Source organism: Monodon monoceros, unplaced genomic scaffold, assembly GCF_005190385.1.
Source record: "Monodon monoceros isolate NGI ecotype Baffin Bay Population unplaced genomic scaffold, NGI_Narwhal_1 Super_Scaffold_5, whole genome shotgun sequence".
Taxonomy (NCBI): domain Eukaryota; kingdom Metazoa; phylum Chordata; class Mammalia; order Artiodactyla; family Monodontidae; genus Monodon; species Monodon monoceros.
The window spans coordinates 63,211,119-63,226,029 of record NW_021703782.1 but is presented as its reverse complement, the minus strand read 5'-3'; the positions used below and the strand labels follow the sequence as shown (position 1 = coordinate 63,226,029).

Here is a 14,911-nt window from a genome sequence, read left to right as displayed (position 1 = left end):
TATTAAGATCATTCAGAATGGGATGAACAATAACTATTTGATGGTATCCTTCCTAAAGCTTCTTGAAAACCAATTTTCAAGAGCCCCAGGGTGTTAACAGTGATCAAATTATGAGATAAACCACTTTTTCTCTTGAAACAGAAAGAGAGCTCCTGGCTTCTTGAACAGGAATAAGGTAAAACTCTGAGGTCACAACAGACATTCTCACAATAAGGCAGCTGTGTTTGTACCCACTGTGTACAAGGAGGCAGACAGGGAGAAGAGACAGGCCTAAGGATAATACATGTTCTGGTACCAAACAAAAACACCTCTAGAAAGAGCCGGCATGAAGAGCTGTTGAAAACAAAACTATCCAGCTGCTTTAAAATCATATTCAAATTGTAGGTCAAGGTGAAAATGGCTGTGGGCCAAGGCAGGTTTGAGACGAATGGTATAAATAAGTCAATTAAAATAGGAAGGCTTTCATACAGAATCCAATCAGCAAAATTCACAGGAGTCTTTATAACTAATTATAATATATCTGTTAGAATAATTATCTGAAGTAGCAACCGATACCCCACTTATTCAAATATCAATTACCGTAGCACATTTTGTAGCTATCAGGTAAGAGCTGCAGAGTTAAACTACATTTCCTGAAGCTAAATTTATAATCCTTACGAAACTTGGAACTTTTACTATGCTCCAGAGCTTTGTAAAATAAGAGACACAAGCCACTTGTCACTGTTGCTATGAGAAAAATGTTGACGTCACACATTTCTGGAGAAGTAAGGAAAATGATAGGTTCTTACCAAGTAATCATCAGGCTTGATACCAAAAAGTTCTCTGAAATATCGGAATGCTAGTGGAGCATATGTCTTAAATCTGAAGTCTGGGTAGTGATGTGCTGGGGTCAGATTGCTCCCTTCACTGCAGTTAAAATGTTAAAAAGAAAAAAAAAAGAAAGAGGGAGAGAAGGAACATTAGCAAAGACAATTTTGACTTCAAATTCTAGCTCTATTTGTCCTGTGCCAATTTCCCCTCTAGGAAAACATCCCTTGATACTGGGTCTCTCTAACCTCATGTCACAAAGGCCAATGGGCATCAGGTAAAAACAGATGCTAACGCAGCAAGGGCCACTCCAAGCAGGCATCCCTTGCCAATCACAGTGTGTCTTTAACCTGAAAATTCATCATCCCCCTCTGCCTCCTTCTTGGGAAAATCTCTCCATTTTCCCCAATGAAACCACTGTTGTAATGCTTTAGGTATAAGATCCAGGGCTTAGTGTTTGGAGCAATGCCAAAAATGCATTTTTTTGGCAATGAATTTTGAATGTTGGATAAACATTTTAAACTAGGAATAAGTAAAATAATTTAGAAAATATCTCACCAACAGAGAGAACCATCACAGTGGAAATAGATGGGTCCTGAATCTGAACTCTTTCTTACATCCACAGTTACAGGAAAAAGACCTTAGATATTTTAGGGATTTTAAAACCTGATTTCCATTCCCATATATATCATTATATTTTTTTCCCTCTTCTGGGTTCACCTTTGAAAATTTTTGTGCAAAATTTATGATATATAAAAGGTATAAAGAAATCAGTGAATACTCAGGAACCTAAAATGCTCCTTAAGAATATTATTCATATAGTTGACTTGCCTTCTGTACTTTTTACTGATCATATACCCTTCCTTCTCCTCAGAGGCATCCACTACCCTGAATTTTGATGTTTACGATGTTTACCATTCATTTTATTCTTTGACTAGATATATTTCACATGACATCAGAAAAGTCACCTAATCCTTCATTGTAAGAAATTAGAACAATGCAGTAGAATAATATACTTTTATGTAGAGATTCAGGATCTCTTTTTACCATATTCTAGGTGGGACACTGAAGGCTGATTTTCATGGATGTTAAATGAATCAACTGTGCAAATAAAAAGGCTTTTAGCACACAACAAGCACTTGGAATCTACTACAATTTAAGTTTGCTGAGGTCAGTCAGAATTTTGTATCAGCACCTAACACATGGTAGACGATAAGTATTTTTTGAGTGAAAAAATGAGTTTTCAAGATAATGCTAATTCAGTAAAGTTGATTCTTAGGTGAAGCTTAGGTTCAAAAGCCAACATATAAAGTCAAAGTCACCATAGTCAAAGATCATCCTTGATCTGTTCACTGTATCCAGTGCGGCCAGGTTTTCCCCTGCATGGTTACAGATGACTGTTCCTTTTGGTGAGTTCCAGAGGAGGTAGTTGGCTTGTGTTGTTAGGGGTCATCCTCTTATAATAAATCTTATCTGGAAAGGCCAGGACTGCACTCAGGCAGCAGCAAGGCACACACAGGAGGGGAGTGACACAGGAACGGAGGCTGCCTGGGAGAAGAGCTCATGTATGGAAGAGCCCCCATATCACCTGCTCACTCAAATGGCTACTGTTGCCCTAAGTAAGTACAGCTGAATATTCATAATGCTTGTATGACACCCAGGTATGGTATTCAAACATTTCCTCATTCCATATTTTGGGATTTATGAGGAGACATGCACTCAGTTACAGCTCTTATGGGGTTGCCAAAAGGAATGATTTTGGAACGTATATGAATATAACTTGAAAACATGCGCTATGTAGACATAAGAGGTAAAAGCAGAGGTTCAAAAGGACCTCTGACATCCTTCTTCACTGTTGCAAGCAAGTAAAAATAATCACAATGCCTTGGGTTCTGAAGCAGGCTATTTTCAGTGGGTTAAGAGTGTTGCCAATTTTTTAATTTGTTCCACTCTGTTTTCTCCTTTCAATCTCATGCAAAGCAATTCATTCCATTACAGCAGATCACCTTCAACGTTCAAGAGTAAAATAAAACACCCGTTCCACTTACATGGAATTATTCTTTAAATGATTTATTTCCATGGAGTTGGGGGGCCCAAGATTTTATTAGAGAGGATACAGTATTTTTTTTTTTTAAGGAGATGTTGGGGGTAGGAGTTTATTAATTAATTAGTTTATTTTTGCTGTGTTGCGTCTTCATTTCTGTGCGAGGGTTTTCTCTAGTTGTGGCAAGCGGGGGCCACTCTTCATCGCAGTGCACGGGCCTCTCACTATCGCGGCCTCTCTTGTTGCGGAGCACAGGCTCCAGACGCACAGGCTCAGTAGTTGTGGCTCACGGGCCTAGTTGCTCCGCGGCATGTGGGATCCTCCCAGACCAGGGCTCGAACCCATGTCCTCTGCATCAGCAGGCAGATTCTCAACCACTGCGCCACCAGGGAAGCCCCTGAGGATACAGTATTTTTTATTATCATTTTCATTTTTGGTAACTCTGAGCTTCTTGAGTTGTTCACCTTTCCCTGAAGCAAGTATTAATTATAATAGTTTTCCTTGGATTCACATCTCCCTGAGTACTATGGTTTATTTAGCAATGGTGTAAAAAGGAGAGTGTTAGGTTTCCTTGGGAATGAGACAGGCAGACACATGCGCGCACGCACGCACGCACATGCACACACACACACACACACACACACACACACACACAGAACATCTCTGGTTAGAGAAAGGGAACATTCGTTTCTTTAGGTATCCACCCTGACACAGCTCGTATTAAAAGCCACCGCATCACTAAAAATGAGGAAAAAACCCCACCGAATCTAGCTAGCTTTGGGCCACAATAAGATACAGAGAATGGTATGGGTTAACTGTGAGGCAGGCTTGCCTGTATGGGGTCATCAATAAATTGTATTTGTATAAATGGAGATGATGAAAAGGGGGCAGGGATAATACTTAACACAGGCATTATAGAAAGTGGCAATTTCTTCACAGCATAACTAACAATATATTAATAATTAACTGCTGAGGTTATATACAATCTTGAACCTCTCCATTTGCCTGAATGGAGAGGAACATTCCCTAATAGTGGATCATAAAACATTGCCACTTTTTTTCTCTTAGTAGGTTTTAGCTTATGAATTCTGCTTTCCTTTGACCAACATTAAGACTTTGCATTCTGTTAAATCATACTGGATACCCTGTATGGGAGTTAAGATGCTCCTAACTCCCTGTGGTCCAGGGACACCTGGGTTCCAGTTCCATCTCTGCCATTTACAAGCTGTGCTCTCTGAGGCCTGGTACTGAGCCTCTAGAAATAACATGGCAAAGTGGATGGAAACGTGAAAGGCCATGCACCTGGCAAGTGGGGAGCCCTCAGTGTGTCTGGATGATTAAGGCTGTGTGGTGACGGGAGACAGCCCAGGGTTGGACATGTCACATGGAGAATGAAGTGACTAACTGGCTTAAAAAAAAAAAAAAAGGGAAAATGAAAGTGACAAAATGAGAAAATATTTGCAGCTCATATCACAAAGAGCTAATCTCCCAATACAGAGAGCTCCAAAATACAGCAGAGAAAAAGACCGAAAAGTTGTATATGTAAAAAAAATAGCCAAGGGTATAATCAGGCACTTCACAGAAATGGAAGTATAAGTGGCTTATGCATATGAAAAGATGTTCAACCTCATTTATAATAGAATAAATGCAAATTAATGGTCACCGAGATATCATTTTCTCTCTCAGATGGGTAGAAATTTAAAACTTTGATATAGCTCAAGGGAGACTGGTACCCTGAGACACTATTAGTGGGAAAGTAAATTGATACTTTTCCTTTGGAGGACATTTTCACAACTCCTGTCAAAATGACAAATGTACATAACTCTTGATTCAGCAAATGCATGGCTATAATTTACAGTACAGATAAACTGCTGTTTGTACAAAATGACATGTTTGTACCTGGTTATTCATTATGGCACTGTTTGTAAGGACAAAGGATTGGAAGCAACTTAGATGTCTCTCAGAAGGGAACCAGTCAACGTAATTATGGTTCAGCCACACACTGGAATACCACGCAGCTATTAAAAAAGAACGAGGAGCCTTATGTACTGAGGTGGTGAGATCTGAGATGGATTAAGTGAAAGGAGCTTGATGCAGAATACTGTGTATGGCATGCCACCATTTGCATGCAAAAGCAAAAAAATATATCTTTGGCATGTATCTGCACAAAAAATCCTTGAAGGATATACAGACCCCAAGTAACAGTGACCAGAGTTAGACAGGTAATAAAGGCACAGGAATGAAAGGGACACTTTTCACAGTATTTCTTCTAAAAGCATCATGAGGATTAACCCTTCTATATATTACCATTTACAACATTAAAAAAATTTTTTTTAAGTTAGGGGTAAAAGCCATAACCCCAAAACAAAGCTCTGCACACTGGGTACCACACAGCAGAAGGGTTTGCTTCTGCTTATTAAGCTGCTCCAGTGAGTAACAAACACCGACTCGGCATGAATGAAGTTCTACTGCAGGAAATGCAAATTATGGGCTGTTGGCCCCAGCTGGAGTTTGTCAGGAGGTATAGGGCACAAGCGCAACACCGAACAGCGGGTGCAGTGAGGATAAGCCAGCAGACACTAACCTGATTTTCTCAGGTTGGGCACTGGCAGACCTACTGGGTACCAGTGTGGGTGCTGGTCCACTGATGCCCAGCACAGAGGCTCCTCTGCACGCGCACGAAAGGCTAAGCCAAGGCAGTAACACAACCGCAATCAGCGTTAGTCTGCTGGCCCATGGAAGAGGTCCACCAAAGACTCCTGCAGGCTTTCCTTGCTGGAGCCTGGGTGGTAGCCAACAGGAGACTGTCCAGCACCTAGATTTCTCCAGCAAAAACGGACTCTGCTGAAGAGCAGACTTCTTCACAATTTAAGACTTATGTTTCTTCAATCCATTTATGTAGTGATTGGGGGATAAAACTCCACTTTCCTGTCTTGGCATAAAATCGAGCCTTTGGAAATTTCAGCTGTGAGGTTTTCACCAGGGGTTTGACATGTTTGGATCCCAAGAGCTGGTAAAATTTCACCAATAAAAATCTGGAGGCCGACATGGGATTTCCAACTTGCTTTTGCCAAGTAAGAACCTAAACAAGTAAGCCAACACACAGTACTGTCCTATCAAATTATTAAAGAAAGGGTTTGTTAACCCTTTCACCAGAGGAGGAAGAAACTTCAACTAAAAAACTGTACTTTTCTCTATCTCGTCCTTTTCTCCCTTATTTCACCAAGACGCAAAGTTTGATTATGGATCAGCTCTGGCATTTTGATATTCACTCTTCGGAGGAGTGTTCAATTTTTAATTTAACTACATTTAAAGTTAGTGTTCGTCTTAAGTCCAAAAGTACGTTATTTCTTAACGGCAATAAATGTTTAGGATTATACAACGCTGAAGCTTGAGGAAGCATTAGCCACCGTCTGGAATTTCCCATTTAGCAGATAAGGAAATCAAAGTCCAGGGAGGGAAAGTACTGACCGAGGCTAGTCAGGAACAAACAAGAGGGGAGATTAGATCCACATCAGGGCAGTGGAAAAGTCACAAGCAGTCAGCTTTGCCTTAACTTCAATTTAATGTTCCCCGGTTAGTCTTCCTTTTCAGGGTCCAGTTAGAGGCTTCAGGTACCACCTGCCCAAATACCCCAATTACTTCCCCAGGAGGGCCTCAGGTAGGCTGAGTTTGATTAGCCATGCTGAGGTTCTCATCTGTATGTACCGTGAACACCCAGCTTTGTGTATGTGATTTTAGAGCCTGATAGCCAAGCGCTATTTTTGGCGGCACTGGGTGGAGAGACGTGGTGCTAAGCAAAGGGGTGAAACTGAGTAAGCATCTCCAGGACCCTTAAGGGGTCCAGTTTTGGAGCTGAGGCCCAGAGCTTTGAGGTTTTAGAGGCAGCATTTTATATATGGTGAGCTTCCTTGATTTCAAACTGTAACCGACAATTAGTGGGTTTGTGGCCTCCTGGCAAAACAAGTGGGTCAGCAACTCCTAGGTGACAGATTTATCATGAGGGATCGGCTCATGCAATTATGGAGGTTGAAAAGTCCCATGATCTGCCATATGCAAGCTGGGGGTCCAGGAGAGCTGGTGGTATAATTCCAGTCCAAACCCGAATGTCTGAGAACCAGGAAAGCCAATGGTATAAGGCCTGGTCCAAGTCTGAAGGCCCAAGAACCAGGAATGCTGATGTCCCAGGGCAAGAGAAGATGGATGTCCCAGCTCAAGCAGGGAGTGAATTAGCCCTTTTCCCACCTCTTTGTTCTATTCAGGCCCTCAACGAATTAGATGATGCCCACCCAAATTGGTGAGGTGATTTTCTTTACTCAGTCTATTGATTCAAATGCTACTTTCTTCTAGAAACATCCTCACAGACATACCCAGAAATAATGTCTTATCAGCTATATGGGCATCTCTTAGCCAGTCAAGGTGACACATAAATTTAACCATCACAGCAAACATGACCACACCTCCCATGAGGCAGGATCAGTGAAGGGCCCTTTGTCCTAATGTACAGATGGTGATACTGAGACAAAGAAAACTTAAGTGCAATACAATTGGACAAGTGACACTACAGACCAGTAACAAACTAGTGGTGGCAGCCAGTCTTCAAAGTAGACCTTTGTAAGTCAGGGTATGAAGAAGCAGCTTTAAGCATTATTAATTGCCTCTGCCAACTCAGGCAAGGTAGAGATCGCGCAGGTTTCACATATAACTATTTAACCTGTGAAACAGAAATTGGTCCTCTCTCTTGCCAAATTAGACAGTGCTCTTGAACGGAAAAACAAAACAAACATAAGAAAATAACAGACATACCCCCCTGCTGGTGCCAACCTCCTTCTGCTGAGCACATCTGTGATGGGTACCCCTGAGCCGCCTTGTGAAACACGAGGCTGCACCATCTTTTGAGGCGAATCAGCTGACAGCCAGTCTTTAAAAGTCAGTAGCTGAAGACAGCTTAAATTCCAAAACCAAAGAATGCATTCTGGGGTGTCATTTACTGGGAACATGTGATACCGTTGTTCATCCTCTAAATGTTAAACTTCTCAAGTAGTTATTACCACACTGGGAAATTATGTTTTCAAGGCAATTTCAAATAAGTTAAAATGTTATGTAATATTCAGTGTGTGCAATAAATCTTTCATTTTTGAGTTAAAGAGATATATAATTTTTATTGACAGAAAATCATTTTTCCGCATCCCCGCTACACAAATGTTGAACAAATATTTAAAAAGTTTTGACTGGAAGGGACCTTGTGTTATTGGCTTGTCCAGTGACAGTCACACCTTTCATTTAATCCAGAGAAAAATATTCCGGCAGCTTTGTGTTCTATCCACATCTATATAAAACCCGGTATGGGATGTCTGTATAGATCAGGGGTTGGCAATCTTTTTAGAGTCTTGTTGCAACTACCCAACTGTGCTGTCGTAGTGCAAAAGGAGCCATAGACAATATGTAAGTGAATGGGCGAGGCTGTGTTACAAGTAAACTTTATTTAAAAAAAGAGGCAGGGGGCCAGCTTTTTCTCTTGAGCTGTAGTGTGCTGACCCCTGGTACAGACAGATTCTTGGATGAGTTTATGTCAGTGAAACTTAAAATGCAGGTGGTTGGCTAGTCTGTCAAAACCATAACGTCTAGCACCGATATCTGGCAACACTTATATGACAACACTTATATGACCTTTGACATATATGTTTGCTTGTCATTTAGAATAATGTTTCACCCTTACAGTAGTTCTGTGGAATTCTCTCCTCTCTTTGAGGGTATTCCCTGGAGATTCAAATAAATCCCAAAGAGCATCCATCAATCTAAGGGCAGTCTGTGCTTTGCAATGGTCCTCAAAGCAAGCTAAACTCCATTTCATAAGTGAGGAGATGAAAATTCAGGAGAGTTTTACAAAGTCTTTGGTTAGATAATTATTCTTGAATATGGAAAGATATATAAACTCTTATTGCCAGCTTTCCAGAGAAGGCAGTGATGGTGTCTCCTGCAGGGGAGCAGAGGGACAGATTCAAGCTGATTGTCAAGGGGCCACACAGGTAGATTTAGTTTCATAATTCTAGATTTTTTTTTGATTCAAAAATGCAGAAATACTCTCCCTGTGCTTTATCACCATAGTGTTGGGAGAAACAAAACTTTGGAGCCAGCCACCCCGGAGTTCAAATCCTGGCTTCACCATTTTTTGGTTTATCACTTTGGGTTAAGCCACTTAACATCCCAGGGCCTTGGTCACTTCATATATAAAATGGCTTTTTTATGGTAAAGATGAAAGTAATAACAATAATTGAATAATGCATATTATATAAATATTATTAATAAAACTATGCTTGGTCCATAGTTGGCACATAAACTTTGCCTCCTGTTGCCAGTTCAGGTTCAGGTTTACATGGTAGAAACATTATAAAACATCCTCTTTCTTCCTAATTCCATTTACATGGGAACATTTATCTGCAACCCTGAGTTTCTGATCATGGCACAGAATTTGGGGTCAAAAGATTAAGATATGACCATGGTTCTCTTACTCATCTACTCTGTGACCTTGGAAGATCATGGAACCAGATAGTTGAAAAGGGTATTATATCATCCTTCAAGCCTTAAACAGGTCCAGAGCTTTCTCTATCTACAAAATGAAATAATCTGTAGTGCAAATACATAATATCTGAAAATAACTTTGAGCCACTTTAAAATAAAGAAATAAAAAAATAACACAATGCACTTTGTTGCTAAGGGAAACAGAACCAGCAGCTTCCTAGCAGTGGTAAATTAAAACATCTCAAGGTACCCTAATCAATTAGTTCTATGACCCAGATAAATGCATTGAATTTTAGAGCCACCAGAGACTTCAGAATGTTTCAGTTGCTTCAACAAGGGCCAGTCCTGCCCACCTTTCTCTACTCATCCACAGGCATATGGGTAGGTAGGGAAGGAGCATTATTTGGCCCCTTTACTGAGTTATAAATGACATACAATAGAGTATAAAGTTTATTAATCTTCACATATGCATATACCAGTGAAACCACCACCATGATCAAGATACTGAATTTATCCATCACTTTGGGGGGCATTTTGATTGCTACAGTTACTGGCATGGCCTGGGGTTGACAAATGTGCAGTCTTGCACAAAGAATTAACTCATCCAAAAAAAGCCAATAGCACCTCCATTGAGAAATACTGGGTCCAATCCCTTTGCTAAACCAATGAAGAAACTGATCCCAGATGAGGAAACTGAGACAAGACCCCATGTAAGTTTCTTCTGCTTCATATAAATGCATCTGGAGCACATATGTTCTTTAAACAAACAATACAGTATCTGCTGAAAGAAATCTTTGCCTGAATCAAACATTTAATGTCATATTGACATTTAAAAGCTATATATGCTTTAAATGATATATTTTAAATGTGACAATGGACTCCTCTAAATAGGGTCAGTTAGGTGCCCCTCACCAGTGACATGTGTGCCATTCAGTGGCTGTTGCTGCTGGAATATAGAGTTAAGGTCAAAGATACAGAAGCCAGCCAGGTCCAACTCTGGTTTCTTACTCCTGAATAAAAAGGTGAAAAAAAATCTCATTCTTGTCTTAATCATAACGATGCAGTATGCTTATGAAAAACTGTCAGTGAACAAAAGGAATCAAGGCACTCAAAGGGCCTAAAAGAGCCTATGAAGACCTCAGTTATGTGCTCCTTGTTGTACATATCTCATACAGTGTCATGTATAATTCAGTTGCTAAACAGATGTAATTTTGATATTTAAGATATTAATTAGAAAATCATTTAGGGGGCTTCCCTGGTGGTGCAGTGGTTGAGAGTCCGCCTGCCAATGCAGGTGACGTGGGTTCGTGCCCCGGCCCGGGAAGATCCCACATGCTGTGGAGCGGCTGGGCCCGTGAGCCATGGCCGCTGAGCCTGCGCATCCGGAGCCTGTGCTCTGTAACAGGAGAGGCCACAGCAGTGAGAGGCCCGCATACCGCAAAAAAAAAAAAAAAGAAAAAGAAAAAGAAAAAATCATTTACGGTTTTATGAGCTCCAAGAACAAAACTTGGTATCAACTAGAACAACTGCCACCCTAAAATGGGAAGCAATGTGCTAGCTCGGTGGTTCTCAAACTTTTATGGGCTTAGAATCACCTGGAGCAACTGTTAAAACAGATTCCTGGGTCCCAGACCCAGAGTATCTGATTTTGTTGATCTGGGGGGAGCCCAAGAATCTGCATTTCTAACAAGTTCCAGATGATGCTGATGCTGCCGGCCTGGGGACCGTATGCTTGGGCCATGCCTTCCTGTGGTTCCCCATCAATGGTTGGCTCTGTTGATTGGACACTATGAGATGAAAAGATCAGCCAGGATGCAGCACCCTGCCCTTCTGTGTACACCCATCTTGAGCTGTAACTGCTCCAGCATCCTGAACTCACTGCCAGCCAGCCTCTTACAAAAGGCCTCTGCTCCTCTTGTTCTTTGCAGTGGAAGAAAAAAATAAGGTTGGAATATTTGGGTAGAGGCCCTAGAAGACCATGAGAATTAGAATATTGTGGAAACACATTTACAGGAATTTGAGCCTAATTCACAGGAATTTGAGCCTAACAGAACATACCAAAAGATTAAGATAAACTCATAATCTCCTGACTTTAAAGAGAAAAAATAGTTAATACATACTGTTTTGGAATGATAGGTTGTTGAAAACAAACACAACGGACATTTTCCAGCTATAGAAAGAAGAGCAGTGTCATGAGCAGACAGGATTATATCTTAGGCCTTGGGGTTGTCCATTTTCTGCATGGAAACTAGTTCTTGTGGCTGCTAGGGAAACCTAGAGAAGCAAACTTTAAAACTTGCACAGACCAACTTTGTTCTTCAGCCCAGAGCATTTAAAGCAAAATGAAGCTGTCTGGGTTCATAGCTGACTTTCTTTTATCCATGGGCTCTGTTGTGGCTACATGGACACCCTCACCTAAAGGTTTTATTTCTAGGCAGTTGACACCTGGACATAGAAATAAATGTAAGTACCATCTCCCTGAAGGTTTTTTAAAAAAATAAGACAATGAGAACACTGAGAGGAAAAGTTTCAGTCCAACCATTCTCACTCAAGCCAAATAATAATTGATAATAAAATTGGCTTATTTTGGAGAGAAACAGTTATTTTAAAATAAATGACAAGTCAATCCTCATAGCCCCAAAGAAAATATAATTGGCCCCAAGCCCCCAAATCAAATATCTTTATTTTTATTTTTTTGAAAAGTCCTGTCTGTAGTAGCTACATTTCCAATTTAATAATGAGTAGTTCTCTTCCTATGTTAAGCTAGTATTAGACTTATAAATTATTTATTTATTTATTTTGGTAAAGCATGTATAACATAAAGCTTACCATCTTAACCATTTTAAAATGCATAGTTATGTGGCATTATGTCCGTTCGTACTGTTGTGCAACCATCCCTACCATCCATCTCAGACTTATTAGTTTGATTTCCCCCCGCCCAGTATAATAAAGTTAGACGTGATATGTATGGGTAACTTGGGTGTTTTTGCAAATATGGCATCAAAATAGGGGGATCCTCATAAGCTTTCTGGAGGAAAGTTAAAAGAGGAGATACATGAGTGTACTCAGATAGGAGGCCCAAATGCGCATCCCCCAACTCATCTTTTAAATTAGGGCTAGCAAAAGCTCGGCACCAGGTGCTGTGTCTTGGGTGCCCTCTTTTTCTAAACCTATGCAGACATTACTCTGTGACTACTGTACTCTTTCCCACTGAATCTCAGAGTCTTTCTCCATAGGGTCTTCTAAGCATTATCACAACTAATTAATTACAACTGGCCCAAAGGATGAACCCTATTTACCACCACCACATACAAATGCAAGACACCTGACGCAACCGAAAGTAATAATCATTTGGATTGCTTTTGGGCAAGCCAAAGGTCTAACGTGAACATCAGTACATGATGTACACATGCATCGATAATAAAGTCTTGTACTGGTAGAAAAGTCTTCAATATGGAGATGTCACAACGAAGGTTCCTTGGCATGGAAATCATCACAAGTAACAACGTTCTTACCTGGGTAGGAACACACTTTCCACCACATAGAAGTCTTGCATGAGAACATCTCGATCTGGCTTGGAGGTGAGATTACCCACTGTGTATCCTATTCCCAGCTGAATAGCACCTTTGATGGCAGATGATGCAGTCTGCAGGGACAACAAGGATTTCAGCGTTAGCCTCAGTAGTTGGGGCCTTGCTCAATGTCACAAGCAGCAAAAACAGGAGAGTGCGGTTAGATTTCCTTTCTTGTTCCTAAGCAAAGAGGAAGCTAGGTTTGGAAAGATGACAGGCTGCTTCTTTTAATGGACAGTACTTTCCAAACATCAAGGACACTTCTTGCCATGAAATTATTTCGGTGGTAATCTTTCCTATAAGTGTTCCTAAGGTCAAATTACAGTCCAAAATCCCCATCTTTCTTTTATTAAGAACTTAGAAACTTGGTAGAACACTTGCAATATACAGAATTATAATTTCTACCAAAGGATAATTGATACCATTGCATTTTTTAAAAAATCAGAAGTTCTGTAACATACCTATGGATCAGGAAGAGTGTTTGTCTTCATAAGAAATGAGAGAGCAAAAAATAATTTGAGCCTTTGGAATATATAAAAAAATTTTTTAAACATCTTTATTGGAGTATAATTGCTTTACAATGGTGTGTTAGTTTCTGCTTTATAACAAAGTGAATCAGTTATACATATACATATGTTCCCATATCTCTTCCCTCTTGCGTCTCCCTCCCTCCCACCCTCCCTATCCCACCCCTCTAGGTGGTCACAAAGCACCAAGCTGATCTCCCTGTGCTATGCGGCTGCTTCCCACTAGCTATCTATTTTACGTTTGGTAGTGTATATATGTCCATGCCACTCTCTCACTTTGTCACAGCTTACCCTTCCCCCTCCCCGTATCCTCAAGTCCATTCTCTACATCTGCGTCTTTATTCCCGTCCTGCCCCTAGGTTCTTCATGACCTTTATTTTTAAAAATTTTTTTTAGATTCCATATATACGTGTTAGCATATGGTATTTGTTTTTCTCTTTCTGACTTACTTCACTCTGTAGAACACACTCTAGGTCCATCCACCTCACTACAAATAACTCAATTTTGTTCCTTTTTATGGCTGAGTAATATTCCATTGTATATATGTGCCACATCTTCTTTATCCATTCATCTGTCCAAGGACACTTAGGGTGCTTCCATGCCCTGGCTATTGTAAATAGAGCTGCAGTGAACATGACCCTTTTTGAATTATGGTTTTCTCAGGGAATATGCCCAGTGGTGGGATTGCTGGGTCGTATGGTAGTTCTAGTTTTAGTTTTTTAAGGAACCTCCATACTGTTCTCCATAGTGGCTGTATCAATTTACATTCCCACCAACAGGGCAAGAGGGTTCCCTTTTCTCCACACCCTCTCCAGCATTGTTTGTAGATTTTTTTGATGATGGCCATTCTGACTGGTGTGAGGTGATATAGAAGACCTAAATAGACATTTCTCCAAAGAAGATATACAGATTGCCAACAAACACACAAAAGAATGCTCAACATCATTAATCATTAGAGAAATGCAAATGGAATATAAAAAGTTTGATTTGAAAACTGCTTACTCGTTTTGCCATGGGTCCATAATCAAAATTTCCTTCACTGATCTATGGTAAAACACATAGCATTGGAACACCAATATTTCCAATTTACTACTTTTCTAATATTAATCCATAATTAAATTGACAATGTTATCTTGGAGGAATAACATACGTGTGTGTGTGTGTGTGTACATAAATGTGCATGTGTACATAAATACGTTTAACCAACGTAATAGGAGAAATAGCAGAATAACTCAATTTAGGAAAATCAGAATGCATTCCTCTTAAGGGTGAAAGTGTGACATATTTTTATGCCTTGCAGTGTTTAATGTAGTAACATGTACACAGCAGGAGCTAAATAAATACTTAAATCAGTGGTTCTCAACCAGGGACATCTGACATTGTCTGGAGACATTTTTTGGTTGTCATAACTGGTGATGGTGGTGGTGTTACTACTGGCA

General features: G+C 40.3%; 1 protein-coding gene across 3 annotated transcripts in view; it reads right to left on the bottom strand.

The window, feature by feature from the left end:
• PIP5K1B (phosphatidylinositol-4-phosphate 5-kinase type 1 beta) overlaps window positions 1–14,911 on the bottom strand; it is a 328,934-nt gene that overhangs the window by 151,890 nt on the left and 162,133 nt on the right. For all 3 annotated transcript variants that reach the window (XM_029202075.1, XM_029202076.1, XM_029202077.1), the window contains exons 4-5: window positions 12,889–13,019; window positions 789–906 (exon numbers count right to left, since the gene is read on the bottom strand). In XM_029202075.1, coding sequence (XP_029057908.1) covers window positions 789–906; window positions 12,889–13,019 — 249 coding nt within the window. The remainder of the gene's footprint in view (window positions 1–788; window positions 907–12,888; window positions 13,020–14,911) is intronic.